At 46.5% G+C, this 12863-nt stretch overlaps 1 protein-coding gene across 4 annotated transcripts in view; it reads right to left on the reverse strand.

Moving 5' to 3' along the window:
• The window catches only part of DHX40 (DEAH-box helicase 40), a 377067-nt gene that overhangs the window by 42876 nt on the left and 321328 nt on the right, over nucleotides 1-12863 (reverse strand). For all 4 annotated transcript variants that reach the window (XM_086954961.1, XM_086954958.1, XM_086954959.1 and 1 more), the window contains one exon: nucleotides 2227-2321. In XM_086954961.1, coding sequence (XP_086811087.1) covers nucleotides 2227-2321 — 95 coding nt within the window. The remainder of the gene's footprint in view (nucleotides 1-2226; nucleotides 2322-12863) is intronic.

Consider the following 12863-nt stretch of genomic DNA (forward strand, 5'->3'; position numbering starts at 1 on the left):
ACATGCACCAACTCCCCCAAATAAGGGCTACACAATTGTCTGTAAAATACTCTTGGATTTTTATTAACTACAAATTCGATTGCTCAAATGTCAGCTTAACTTAATTCAATACTTGCATGCTTCTCACAGACAAATTCAGCCTAATGTGACCAGAAAACTGGAGCAATAATTCTCTATATTTAGTCATTGGACCACATAACTGCAACAGTGTTGCTCTTCTGTGTTCCATCTGGACAGACTACTTTTCAAGGCCCTCTAAAATGCACAATGCACTTTATCCTGGGAAAGACCTACTTATCATCCAAAACACCAGACCTCTGAACACTTTGCTCAAAACCCAAGAGGGCTCAACTCATATGTTCAACTTTCTGCATCCAAACTGGACATCTTATTTACATAAAGGCTTATTCTGGGCCATCAAGATATAGATGTTTGCTAACACAGATCCTCATCACCACCACAAACGGTCAGGAGCTCTGAACCGGTAAAGTGCATCCAGGCAAAAGTACACAACACATGAAAATTCCTACAAATTCTGATACAATTCAAGAAAATATTTCGCCATCACCTTTTGGTTGCACCCACTGCACCACAAAAGTATTATGTCTCTGCCCTAACACACTACACCTACAAATAAGCAGAGCTTCTTCTCTGCAGCAATATCACCCACACAATTTATTTATTTAGATTTGTAAAAGGAACAAATACAAGAAGGGGTGTCTTGGCAATGGAACAAACGGCACACACTAGTGCATACTTTTGAAAGGACAAATGGGGGAGGAGAAAGGAGAAAAGCATAACCTAACTGACACTCTCTTCCACTACAGTTAGGTCGCCCCAGTATGAAAGGATACTGAGAAAGAAAAGAGAACCATAAATAAAAAAAGAAGTGAAGTTAGGTAACATACAAAGTGTCAAGCATGTTGAGTAACAAAAAAAAATATTTAAATAAATGACACCGTCTCCTTGATGTCCGTCCTTGTTGGAATAAGACCTGATCTCAATGCCTCTATCAAAATTATCTCCATCACATCTATCTGTCAGAGTGTTCAAGAATATTCAACATGACCAAACACTTTTTCAGTTGATGCTCAACAACACCCTGAGTTCTACATAGGGGTCAAACCAATCAACAACCTTCTCAACCACACACGCATGCACCAACAGCATTTCAAGGCAGCACTAGTGGTAAACATAGAACAGACATGACAAAAGTATTTATCACCATCACGTGTCCACCTAAAGCAACCAGACCATTATCATTCAAAAAAGAACAAAACACACAAGTGATGGCCACTATTATGCCAATAATGCCAAAATATGCCAAGTATGACCACCTTATGCCAGAACAACTACTATGTAATGATGGTCACCGTCATGCAAAGTCTGCAAACATTATGCCAGAGTGCAATTTATTCCATTTGTGGTCAAAATTATACCAGGGATAACAGCCACTGTATCCGAGATGGCCATCATTATGGCAGGGATGGGCAATATAATACTAAGAATGCACACAATTTGTCATGGATGTCACGGCACTGCAGGTTCACTATTATGCCATTGAGAGACATTATATCAGTGATGACAATGCAGGTACTTGACATGACCATTGCTGTTCTAGGGTTATCAAGCATAATTTCAAAGATGCCTACATTATGCAAGGGTGAGAACAAAAAATGGCACAATAAGTCACAAACATGCTATCCTGGCTAATACTCCAGGAACTCTTCCCCGCAAACTAGCAGTCACCTTTGGTAACTATGGTCTTTTCTCCTGACTCAATGCAGGACTGTCCGCTATGTTTTGGCTTGTCTCATTCCACAAGAGTTGGGGAGCTTCAGAGCGGACAGATCCCAAGCAGCATGGCATGGCAGTAAGCATTCACAAAGATTAGGAGCCCAGCGGACACTTAGGCACCAGCAGCCAGGTAAGCAACTGTAGGCAGGGCACAGGGACCGACTGTGGGGCTACTGTGCACAATGAAGCATGCAAGTGGGGCTGCTGTTCACAGTGGGGCATGCATGCAGCAGCAAGGGAAAAGATAGGCATTGCTCCCTACAGATCCCACCTCATCCTCTACTTAGCTGAGGGATCCTATGGCTCTGCCTATGGGGGTGAGGGGAAGGTGGAGGGGTCTGGACTTGGGGGCTACCAGCTGGAAGTCGGGGGGGGGAGGGTTATGAAAGTTAGTGACTAATCTTTGAAGATGGGTTTTTACCCTCTTACCTTTTGGCCACGTTGCTAAAATAGCCAGCACAAAGACACCTTCTCAACATCTCGCTTCTAGGTCCTTCACATTTCTCCCTCGGGAAGTCTTTCATCTGTAGAAGCAAAGACAACAAGCAATACACATGTTTAATGACTAGGAGCACTCTGCTACCAAAGATACCTTGTATCCCTTGACCTTGCCAGGTAGGTCGCTCCCCACCCGCTGCAGCTCCACCTGCTCCCAAAGTGTCTCTGTGCCTTTTGCTCCTCTGTGCCCCGCTGCCCACTTGCCTTCCGTGCCCCCTGTTGTGCCAGTTCACGCCGCTCTCGTTCCCGCTACTGCATCCCTTGCGGCCTGCGCCCCACGCCCATTCGCTGCCCCCTGCCCCCGCCTCCTAGCTGCTCCTCACTCCCACCTCCCCATAAAGTGCCGGCCACTGCGCGGCTGCGCCGCTGGCGGGCCAAAGGCGCGCCTAAAGCAAGCCCGTCTGCGCCCGTCCGCACCTGGTCCGACCCCAGCGCCCGAACCCCTGGCCCCCGTACCAGCCCTGAAGACCGCCTCCGATACGACGCCAGCACCCTCATCGCTCTCAACCTAGGACGAACCCCCACCTGCTGCAGGGCCACCCCGAAGCGCACCCATGGTCCGTTCGCCTGCCAGAACTGCAGCTTCTCCTGCATCGAAGACGCAGAGGCACCCGCCACGACAAAACACAATCAGCTCCGATGCATCCTGATCAACACCCGCTCCGCACGCAAACACGCCGCTCTGGGACCTACTCGACAACGTATCTCCAGATGTCGCCTTCCTGACCGAGACCTGGAAGCCTCTTCTCCAGACATCGCCATAGCCATCCCCAACGGATACAAGATCACCCGCAGAGACTGCACCAATGGAGTCGGAGAAGGAATCGCCATCATCCACAAGAAGACCATCAGGGTCTCAACAAACACCGACGACACTCTCAGCACCGCCAAACACATGCACTTCCAGATCCACACAGACCCCAAGACCACCCTAAGACACCACCCGGACGCTGACCACAATTCTGCGACACCATTGCTGACTTCATCAGCACGCATGCACTGACCTCTACCGACTACATCCTCCTCGGAGACCTGAACTTTCATCTGGAGAACAACAATGACAGCAACTCCTCCACCTTGATAGACAACCTCGCCAACCTCGGACTGGAACAGCTCGTCACAACTCCGACCCACTTCGTCGGACACACGCTCGATGCCATCTTCTCCTGTAGCCCACAAGTCTCCTTCAGCCACGTCTCCGAACCCACCTGGACAGAGCACCACTGCATCCACTTCACCTTCCTGAAACCTGTCGCACATCACCACACCCTACAGATCCCCCTTCGCGCTGGGGCAAAATCACCGAAGTACAACTACAGACAAACTTCGCACTCAACCCACCGACCAACCCCTCCAACCCAGACGATGGTGCGCGCACCCTCAGACAATGGATGGACGACTGAGCCAACACCTTAGCCCCTCTGAAAAAACAAACCCCCAAAGACACCAGCAAGAGAGCCAACTGGTTCACCCAAGGACTCCTAGCGTCAAAGCGCACCTGTCGGAAGTTGGAGAACATATGGGAAAGTGAGAAGTCGCCGGGCAGCCCACAAAGACGCCATTCGCAATCACCACCACCTCATCAGGACCACCAAGAGGACCTCCTTCAAAGACCACCTCGACAACAACGCACACAACAGCAAGGAGCTCTTCAACGTCGTGAAGGAACTCTCCAACCCCAGCTCCAACGCCAACGACATCCCGCCGTCGCAAGCCCTGTGAGAGTCCCTTGCCACCTTCTTCCACCGCAAGATCACCGACATCCACGATAGCTTCAACCCCGGACGACCCCAACAGGCCCCAACATGCCGGAACTACCACACCCCAACGACTACGACCTCCTAACTACCTGGGCCAACGTGAGCATTGAAGAAATAATCAAGACCATGGGCACAATCCACTCCGAATCGCCATCTGACCCTTTTCCACACCACATCTTCAACAAAGCCGGCAGCTCCATCGCACCCCACCTAGGCAACATCATCAACCTCTCCTTCGAGGCGCGACCTTCCCTGAAAGCTGGAAACACGCCAAGATCAACGCCCTACTGAAGAAACCCAAGGCGGACCCGAGCGAACTGAAAAACTTCTGGCCCATCTCCCTGCTTCTGTTCCCAGCTAAGGTCATCAAGAAGATAGTCAACATCCAGCTCACCTGCTACCTCGAAGACTACAGCATCCTGGCCCTCTCCCAGTCAGAATCCCGCAGCAACCACAGAACTAAGACCGCCCTCATCCCTGCCACAGACGACATCAGGATCCTACTGGACAACGGCGAGATGGCGGCCCTCATCCTTCTGACCTCTATGCTGCCTTCGACACCGTCTGCCACTGCACACAACTCTACGACGCAGGGATCCGAGACAAGGCTCTGGACTGGACCTCCTCCTTCCTATCCGGCAGAACTCAGAGAGTCCGCTTCCCCCCATTCCGATCCGAAGCCTCCGAGATCATCTGCGGCGTCCCGCAGAGATCCTTCCTCAGCCGGACGCTGTTCATAGTCTACATGGCGCCTCTCGCATTCATCGCCCGACATCACGACCTCAACATAATCTCCTACGCCGATGACACGCAACTGATCCTCTCCCTCACCAAGGACACCCTCACCGCCAAATCCAACCTCCACCAGGGAATGAAGGCTGTCGCCGACTGGATGGAGGATAGCCGCCTTAAGCTGAACACAGACAAGACGGAGATCCTCATCCTCGGGCCCAACCCCTCAGCATGGGACGACTCCTGGTGGCCCGCATCGCTGGGGACACACCCGAAACCACCAACCACGCACGCAATCTGGGAGTCATCCTCGACTCTTTATTTATTTATTTATTTATTTATGCGATTTTTAAAGCGCTGCAATTACCCATAGGTGTCTCGGCGCTGTGAGCTAAGTCTAATACCAGTAATGTAGATCTCTGAAGCAGTATTTTATGTATTTTACGAATGGTCAAGTCATTGAGAAAACAACCATGTCTTTAGTTGCTTTCTAAAAATAATTAACGTGGGACTGGATTTTATGCCAAGAGGCAGGGAGTTCCATAATTTTGCAGCTGCGATGGTAAAACATCTGTCTCCCCAGTTAACTTTCCTTGTTCTGGGTATATGAAGCAGATGAGCAGTATTGGAACGAAGCGTTCTGGGGGTTGATAGAGGCTTGAGTGAGTTCCTAAGAAATTTAGGTCCAGTATTATTTATTGCCTTGTAGACAATACAAAGGGACTTGAACTTTGTGCGACTTCTGACCGGAAGCCAATGCAGTTAATCCAAATGTCTGGAAACAGAGCTGAATTTTGGAATGCCCAGTAAAACTCTAGCTGAGGCATTCTGTATCATTTGTAGTTTGGAGATGACCTTTTCTTGTGCATTGAGGAAGAGGGCATTGCAGTAGTCAGTGCGTGAAAACACCAGTGTAGAAATTAGTGTTTTTCCTGTAGTTGTAGGAAGATATGGAAGAAGTTTCTTTATTTTTCTTAAGATGTTGAATGATGATGAGACTACAGAATTCACATGATGGTGAAAAAGGAGTTTATCATCAAATATTACTCCTAAGTTTCTGACTTTACTGACTGGTTCAGGTGGAGTGCCCATTTCCTCCGGCCACCATAAGGGAGACCATAAAGGCTGAACCTTACCAAACAGCATTACTTCCGTCTTTGATGAGTTCAGTTTTAGACAGTTGGAAGCCATCCAACTGCTGATTGCCCTCATGCCATCTTTGAAGTTTGCTGCTATCGTGGGACCGTTTTTATGTATGGATAATACCAGCTGTGTATCATCGGCGTATGTGGTTAGGTTAATGTTGTATGCTTTTATAACCCTCGCTAAGTCCGAAACATAGATATTAAAAAGGGTCGGACTTAGCGAGGAGCCCTGTGGAACTCCGCAAGGAAGTGTGAAGGTAGGGGAGGTGAATGAACCCAACTTAACTGCCTGTTTGCGGTCGGCCAAGAAAGATGCAATAAGATCTTTGGCCTTGTGTTTAATACCGATGGCCTCGACACGGCCGATCAAAGTAGAGTGATCGACCATGTCGAAAGCCGCCGATAGATCCAACAAAATCAACACAGCCTGTCCGCCATTGTCCATCGTGGTTCCTATTTCGTCTGCAGCCTTGATAAGGGCAGTTTCTGTCCCATGACCTTGTCGGAAGCCGAACTGAGTGTAATCTAAAAGATCGTTACTTTGAATGTAGTCAGACAGTTGTTTATTCATGACGGATTCAAAGATTTTAGCTGGGAACGGCAATGAAGCGATAGGACGATAGCTGGAAGGTAATAATGGATCAAGCGATGGTTTTTTGAGAAGTGGTTTAATAATGGTATTTTTCCAGATGGTTGGATATAAACCAGTTGAAAACATAACGTTACAAATGTGTGTCAATGGTAAAGTAATGGTGTCTGGGATAGTGTTGAGTATAGAAGGGTGACAAGGGTCCAATGGGGAACCGGATTTAATTGACGAAATTAATTTATGGATGCATTGTGGATGGATCTTAGTGAATTCCGTTAGAGCTGATGAGTTCAAGTTTGTTTGTATGTTGATTGATTCAATGATATTGGAGTTTGGGGTGAAGTCCTTGAATATAGATGTAACCTTTTTCAGAAAAGAAGTCAGCCAGTGTATTGCAAAGAGTTTGAGATGTTTCGGTGGGCGGGTTTGATGGTTCAGCGAGATGGTTAACTACTTCGAACAGTTTTTTCATGCTGCATTTAGCCTGATCTATTTGGGTGGTATAGTAGATGTTTTTTTCTGTAGTTATTCTCTGCTTATAGTTATGGAGTGCAGCTTTATATATTATTTTATCTGATGGATTATAATGTTTGCGCCAATGGCGCTCTAAATTACTGCAGTGTTGTCGTTGTAGTCGAAGTTGTTCGGTGAACCAAGGGGCCGAAGGGGTTTTCCTATTGTGTTTGGATGTTCTGGGTGGAGCTAATGTTTCGAATGCCCCTTCCAGAATGGAAGTGTATCTGGTGGCTGCAATATTTGGATCAGTTTCAGTATCTGTGCCCGCGAAAGCATTAGTAAGAATCTGTGCAAGATGAATATGATCTAGATTTCTCCAGTCTCTAGTAATTTGATAGGGATTATGTGATGTATTTTTACATGCCGTTGTTTTAGTTTTAATGTCAAATAAGATGGCGGAGTGGTCAGACCATATAAGGGGTAATATTTTATTCATGGTAATATGTGGATTGTTGGTGAAGATACCCTCAAGCGTATGTCCTGCCTTGTGTGTCGGAGCCGTTATCAATTGCCCAAGTTCCACAGAAGAAAGATCGTTGATGAGCTGGTCAGTGTCTTTATCAGTCAGGGATTCTAAATGGAAATTAAAATCACCTAATATGGTGAAATATTTATGTTCAACAGCTAACTCACTCAGTTGATGAAGTTGTGAAAGGAATGCCTTGCGAGAACCTGGAGGTCGATACAAAAGGGTGCCCGTAAATGTCTGATTGGTGGCAAGCGTGACAATGAAGGCAAATGCCTCACAGCTCGCATGCTTTAGATCGATGGCTTTAACTCGGAGGCTGTTGCGATATATTATTGCAATCCCTCCACCTTTTTTTGTTGATATGCGATCCTGCCTATGGACACAGTAATCTTCTGGCATAGCAGCTTTGAAGTCTGGTCCTGATGCTTCGTCTCCCCAAGTTTCCGTTACAAACAGGAGGTCGATAGCATAAGTTTTAAGCAGCTCTAATATGTCCATTTTATGGCAAGGAAGCGAACGAGCATTCACAAGTGCCGCATGTATTAGTTTCTGAGATGTCGATATTTCCCGAGTAGTATTTTTACAAAGTGTACAAATGAACGGGCCTCCGATAGGATCAGCATATAAGCATGCCGGAGGGTCATGCGCCTTGTGTAAGGTGTTGTTTAAGGAGATCAGATCATTAGATGTATAAACTAACCTTGATGACTCAAAAGGTGCAGGGGGTGTGGCCCTGGGCTCGGTCAAGGCTCGGACGGGTGCAGACGGGCTTGGCTTTGGCGCGGCTTCGGCGCGCGCCCGCTGCGCCAGCCCGCTGCGCCGTCTGGCCATGACACACATTATATAGGATGAGGAGGGTGGGAGTCCGGCGCGACTAGAGCGCTGACCCCGCTACTCCCAAGATGGCGCCCACCGCCGCCAGACGCCTGAATAGATCATCAAAATCGGTAGTACGAAATAAATGAAAGCGTGTGAAGGGTGTTAGAGTTCCTAAGTTAGATTCCCCAAATTATTCTTACTCGAAACTCACCATGACCAAACAAGTCAACGCTGTCTCCTCCACCTGCTTCAACACCCTCCGGATGCTCTGCAAGATCTACAGATGGATCCCGACAGACACAAGGAAAACAGTCACCCAGGCCCTAGTCAGCAGCAGACTCGACTATGGCAACTCCCTTTACGCTGGAGCCCCGACCACGCTCATCAACAGACTGCAAAGAATCCAGAATGCCTTTGAACACCTGGTCCTCGACGTCCCGCGCGCCACCACATCAACCCCACCTGAGGAACCTGCACTGGCTCCCTGTCGACAAAGGAATCTCTTTCAAGCTCCTGATCCACGCACACAAGGCACTCCACAAGACCGGCCCAGCCTATCTCAATAGCCAACTCTCCTTCTACGTACCCAACAGTAAACTCTGCTCCGCAGACCTCTCCCTGGCTACCGTCCCACCCATCCGTAGAACCACAGCCCACCGCGCCACCAAGACCTGGAACACCCTCCCCCTCATTCTACGACAAACCGAAGACCTTCTAACCTTCAGGAGACAACTCAAGATCTGGCTGTTCGACCAGTAGCAACAGCACCCCCCTTTCCCTACCTTCAGTGCCTTGAAACCCTTGCAGGTATGTAGTGCGCTTTACAAATTATTTGATTGATTGATTGATAGAGGCAGTGAGGAGTACTCTGGTCACTGACAACTTGGTACATACCTACCTGGTTATTTCCACAGCAACACCTAAAAGAGGCAAAGTATTCATTCACATGTACACATTCTTCAAATTTTTCTGCACATCCAACAGTATTCATGCCAGTCAATGAGTATAATATATTGAAACCTATTGAACCATCAATGCTGATGCACATACACATGCATGTGCACATCAGTTGAAGTATAGCCAAGTTGGGAGGTTCTGAATGTAAAGAGAGAGATGAGATTAGTGGAGTTGGTCGGGGCATAAGGAGTCAAAGGGCCTTTCACAAAATATACAGAAATGTTTTTTCTATTTCGGTATTAAAGAATGCATAGATGCATAATGAGTTAGATCAATACATATAATCACTGGAGATAAAGGCAGAAAAACATAAGCGACTGGGTAAAGAGCAATGTATTTCCTCCATACTGGAGCCCTTTAAAAAAATTGTTAATTCCTTTTTAGATCGAGCTTGGGCAGCACATGTGCTGCTCTGCAAGGCATGCTGTATTGAGGGAAGGACTTGTAGCTCCGCCCAAATTATTCATTGGTTTGTGTCACTGTCCACTATAAACTGTGGCTGTTGATTGGTAAAAAGGCTTAGTAGTCCCTCCTTAGTTCCGCCTTGTCTCATTTTGTAACCTCCCATGAAGACACCCCCTAGTAAGTATGTTGTTACTCGGTAGGCTAGAATTACAGCCTCCGCGCACTATTTCCTCTAATAGCTTTGTCCTGCCTGCTGTTCCAGGCAGAACATGCTCTCGCCTAACGCTTTTGAAAAAATACTATAGCACGCATTTGCAATGCAATAGGTCTCACATTTGCGAGAGTTTAAGAAATTGGCACTGTAAATGACAATGCATTTTATTTATCTGTTTTGAAAACAACACGTAAATCAAAGGTATTGTCATTTTCAATGTCAATAGTTTAAACTCTTGTAAATGCGAGACCTATTTCATTACAAACGCTTGTTTTCTTTTCTCTTCAGTGCTCTATTAACATGCTAAATCCAGCCTCTTTCAGAGATATTTGAAACACTGATATTGGATATAAAGAGTCAAAATATCAGAATTCGGGAAACACTGCGAGTTTGCAGATTTGCAAGTAGTCATTTATTTTATTGAGTTTATTTAATGTTTTGTAAACTGTGAACCAAACCCACACGGGTTTCAGAGCGCTGTACAGAGACAGTGTGAAACAAAAGGCATTGCCAACTAAGCTTTTAAAATGATAGCATAACACCATTTAAGTCCAGGGCTCCAGGCCAATTTTGATTGTTTTGTCTGGTAGTAAATTGTTGAAAGAACTCTAGGCGGGAAAAGGCTATGTTTCCGTAAGCCAGTGAGTTCAGAAGGAAGAGAACCATACTGTCAATTGCCAGTCTCAAACCCTGGTGGGAGCTTCTTGAGTTTGAGTTCTTGAGTTTGTAGAGGTGGTGCCTAGCAGCCGTAGCCATAAAGTGGATGTAACTTTTAAGTTTACAGTTTAAGTCACGCGGGAAACCCAGGGAGACACAATTTCAACGATGTGAACCTCAAACAAATACCCAAACCTACAGAAACAAGTGCACATAAAAAAATACCATAATTATGAAATATTTTCTTATTTCACAACAAAATTTGAAATTATAATTTTAATAGGAAGGTTGAAGCTTTTCAGAATGTGAGTAAAAGACAAAGGGCCCGATGTAGGTAATTGTATTTTAGCACTTCTTAAATACCGAATGATACCGAACCCGTATTTAAGAAGTGGTAAAATAGAGGGGGGGGGGGATGTAGGTAATACAGAATCGGCAAATACCGAATCGTTAAAGAGTTACATGCTATGCAACACGTATTACTTTGAAATTTTTGCCTTTAATGTACCCTCTCTTTTATTTTACCGACTTTCTTTAGACATTTGAAACTATTAAATGGCCATAATAACTTGTGTAGAGCGTGTGATAGGATAGATATGGGTATGCACACAAGGACAAGTGATAGAACAAGGCATGTCATGTTGTTATGTTAAATGGGTATTTATAAGCGCACAGCTACTCCATAGAGTGTCCCGGCACAGAGGCGTGAAAATGTACAGATAAACAATGCCTTGTGACAACCTTGTTGGGTATTAATGCTGGAATAGCCAGGTTTTCAGTGATTTCCTAAACACTAGGAGGTCTTGCATCAGTCTTAATTCCTCTGGAAGATTATTCCACAGTTGTGTCGCCTGAACCTGGAAGGAGCACCCCCCTATCTGTGCTCGGTGGTATTTAGGGGCACATGCCAACTGAAGTGTTGAAGACCTTAGAGTACAGCGAGGGCAATAGAACTGGACTCTCTTCCTGATGTACCCTGCACCTATGCCATGGAGAGCCTTAAAAGCCAGAATCATGGCCTTAAAATTGATCCGTTTGCGGATTGGGAGCCAATGCAGGGTTTCCAAACATGCAAACGTCCAGGCTCTTGGGCCCAGCATGAGTATTGCTCTGGCTGCGGCATTCTGGGCCACCTGCAACCTTGACAGTAGATACTCCGGCAACCCTAGATACAGTATATTCACGTAGTCCAACCTAGAAACTACCATAGCTTGGACCACCGTTTTTCTATGAGTGATTGGTAGGAGAGGCAGGAACTGCCTTACCATCTTCAGCATGCCAAAGCAAGAGCCGACCACTGCCTGAATCTGATCCTGCATAGAAAGGTGCTCGTCCAACTTCACCCCTAAGTTTTTCACTGTTTTGACAGAAGTAGAAGAGGGAGACATATCAGCTGGCCACCAATTACGCCATGCACTGCTGGGGGGGTGGCCGAAGAAAATAATCTCTGACTTTTCGGGATTACATTTAAGCTGATTAGCCTGTAGCCAAGAGAACACTACAGTCAGACAGGAATTAATCTTGTCTCCGTTAAAATCTGAGTCGTTAGTGCAACTAAAGAGAAGCTGCGCGTCGTCAGCATACAACACAATTTTAGCTCCATGAGCCTTGGCCAAAGACGATAGTGGTGCCATATATATATTAAAGAGGGTGGGGCTCACAATTGAGACCTGTGGAACTCCCACCACCAGAGGGGGGATGGCAGCTGCAAAAGGTAGGCAGCAAACTATTTGCTGGCGGTCCTTTAGAAAGGAGGCAAACCAATTGAGTACCGTACCCCCAAAGCCCAAAGCCACATTCCTGAAGTCTCGCCAGGCGTCAGTCATGGGGGAAGGTATCAAATGCCGCAGATAAGTTCAGTAATATCAATGCGGCTTTGCCGCCTTTATCAAGCACTTCCTTTATGGCTTCCGACACTTCCAGCAGCGCCGTCTCAGTGCTGAAGTTTGCCCGAAAACCGACTGACTCTGGTGGAGTATTGAATGTATTTCGACAAATGCAGTAGTGACCTGGTTCACAACTTTTTCCAAGGCTTTAAAGAAAAAAAGGAAGCAGAGATATTGGCCTGTAGTTAGAGCTCAATTTTGGGTCCAAAGTTGGTTTTTTTAATAAAGGAAGAATTTTTGCCCCTTTCCACCTTTCTGGGATGAGGCCAGTATACAGCGACAGGTTAAGGATCCGATTCACCCGAGGATTGATAATCTCCGCTATTGATACTATACTGCTGGCCGGACATGGGTTGGAGTCAGTTGTCCAGACCCTCTGCATCTGCCTCTAAATCTCCACTGAAAGATATAGGATGCTT

Source organism: Lissotriton vulgaris, chromosome 2_1 (assembly GCF_964263255.1).
Source record: "Lissotriton vulgaris chromosome 2_1, aLisVul1.2, whole genome shotgun sequence".
NCBI lineage: Eukaryota > Metazoa > Chordata > Amphibia > Caudata > Salamandridae > Lissotriton > Lissotriton vulgaris.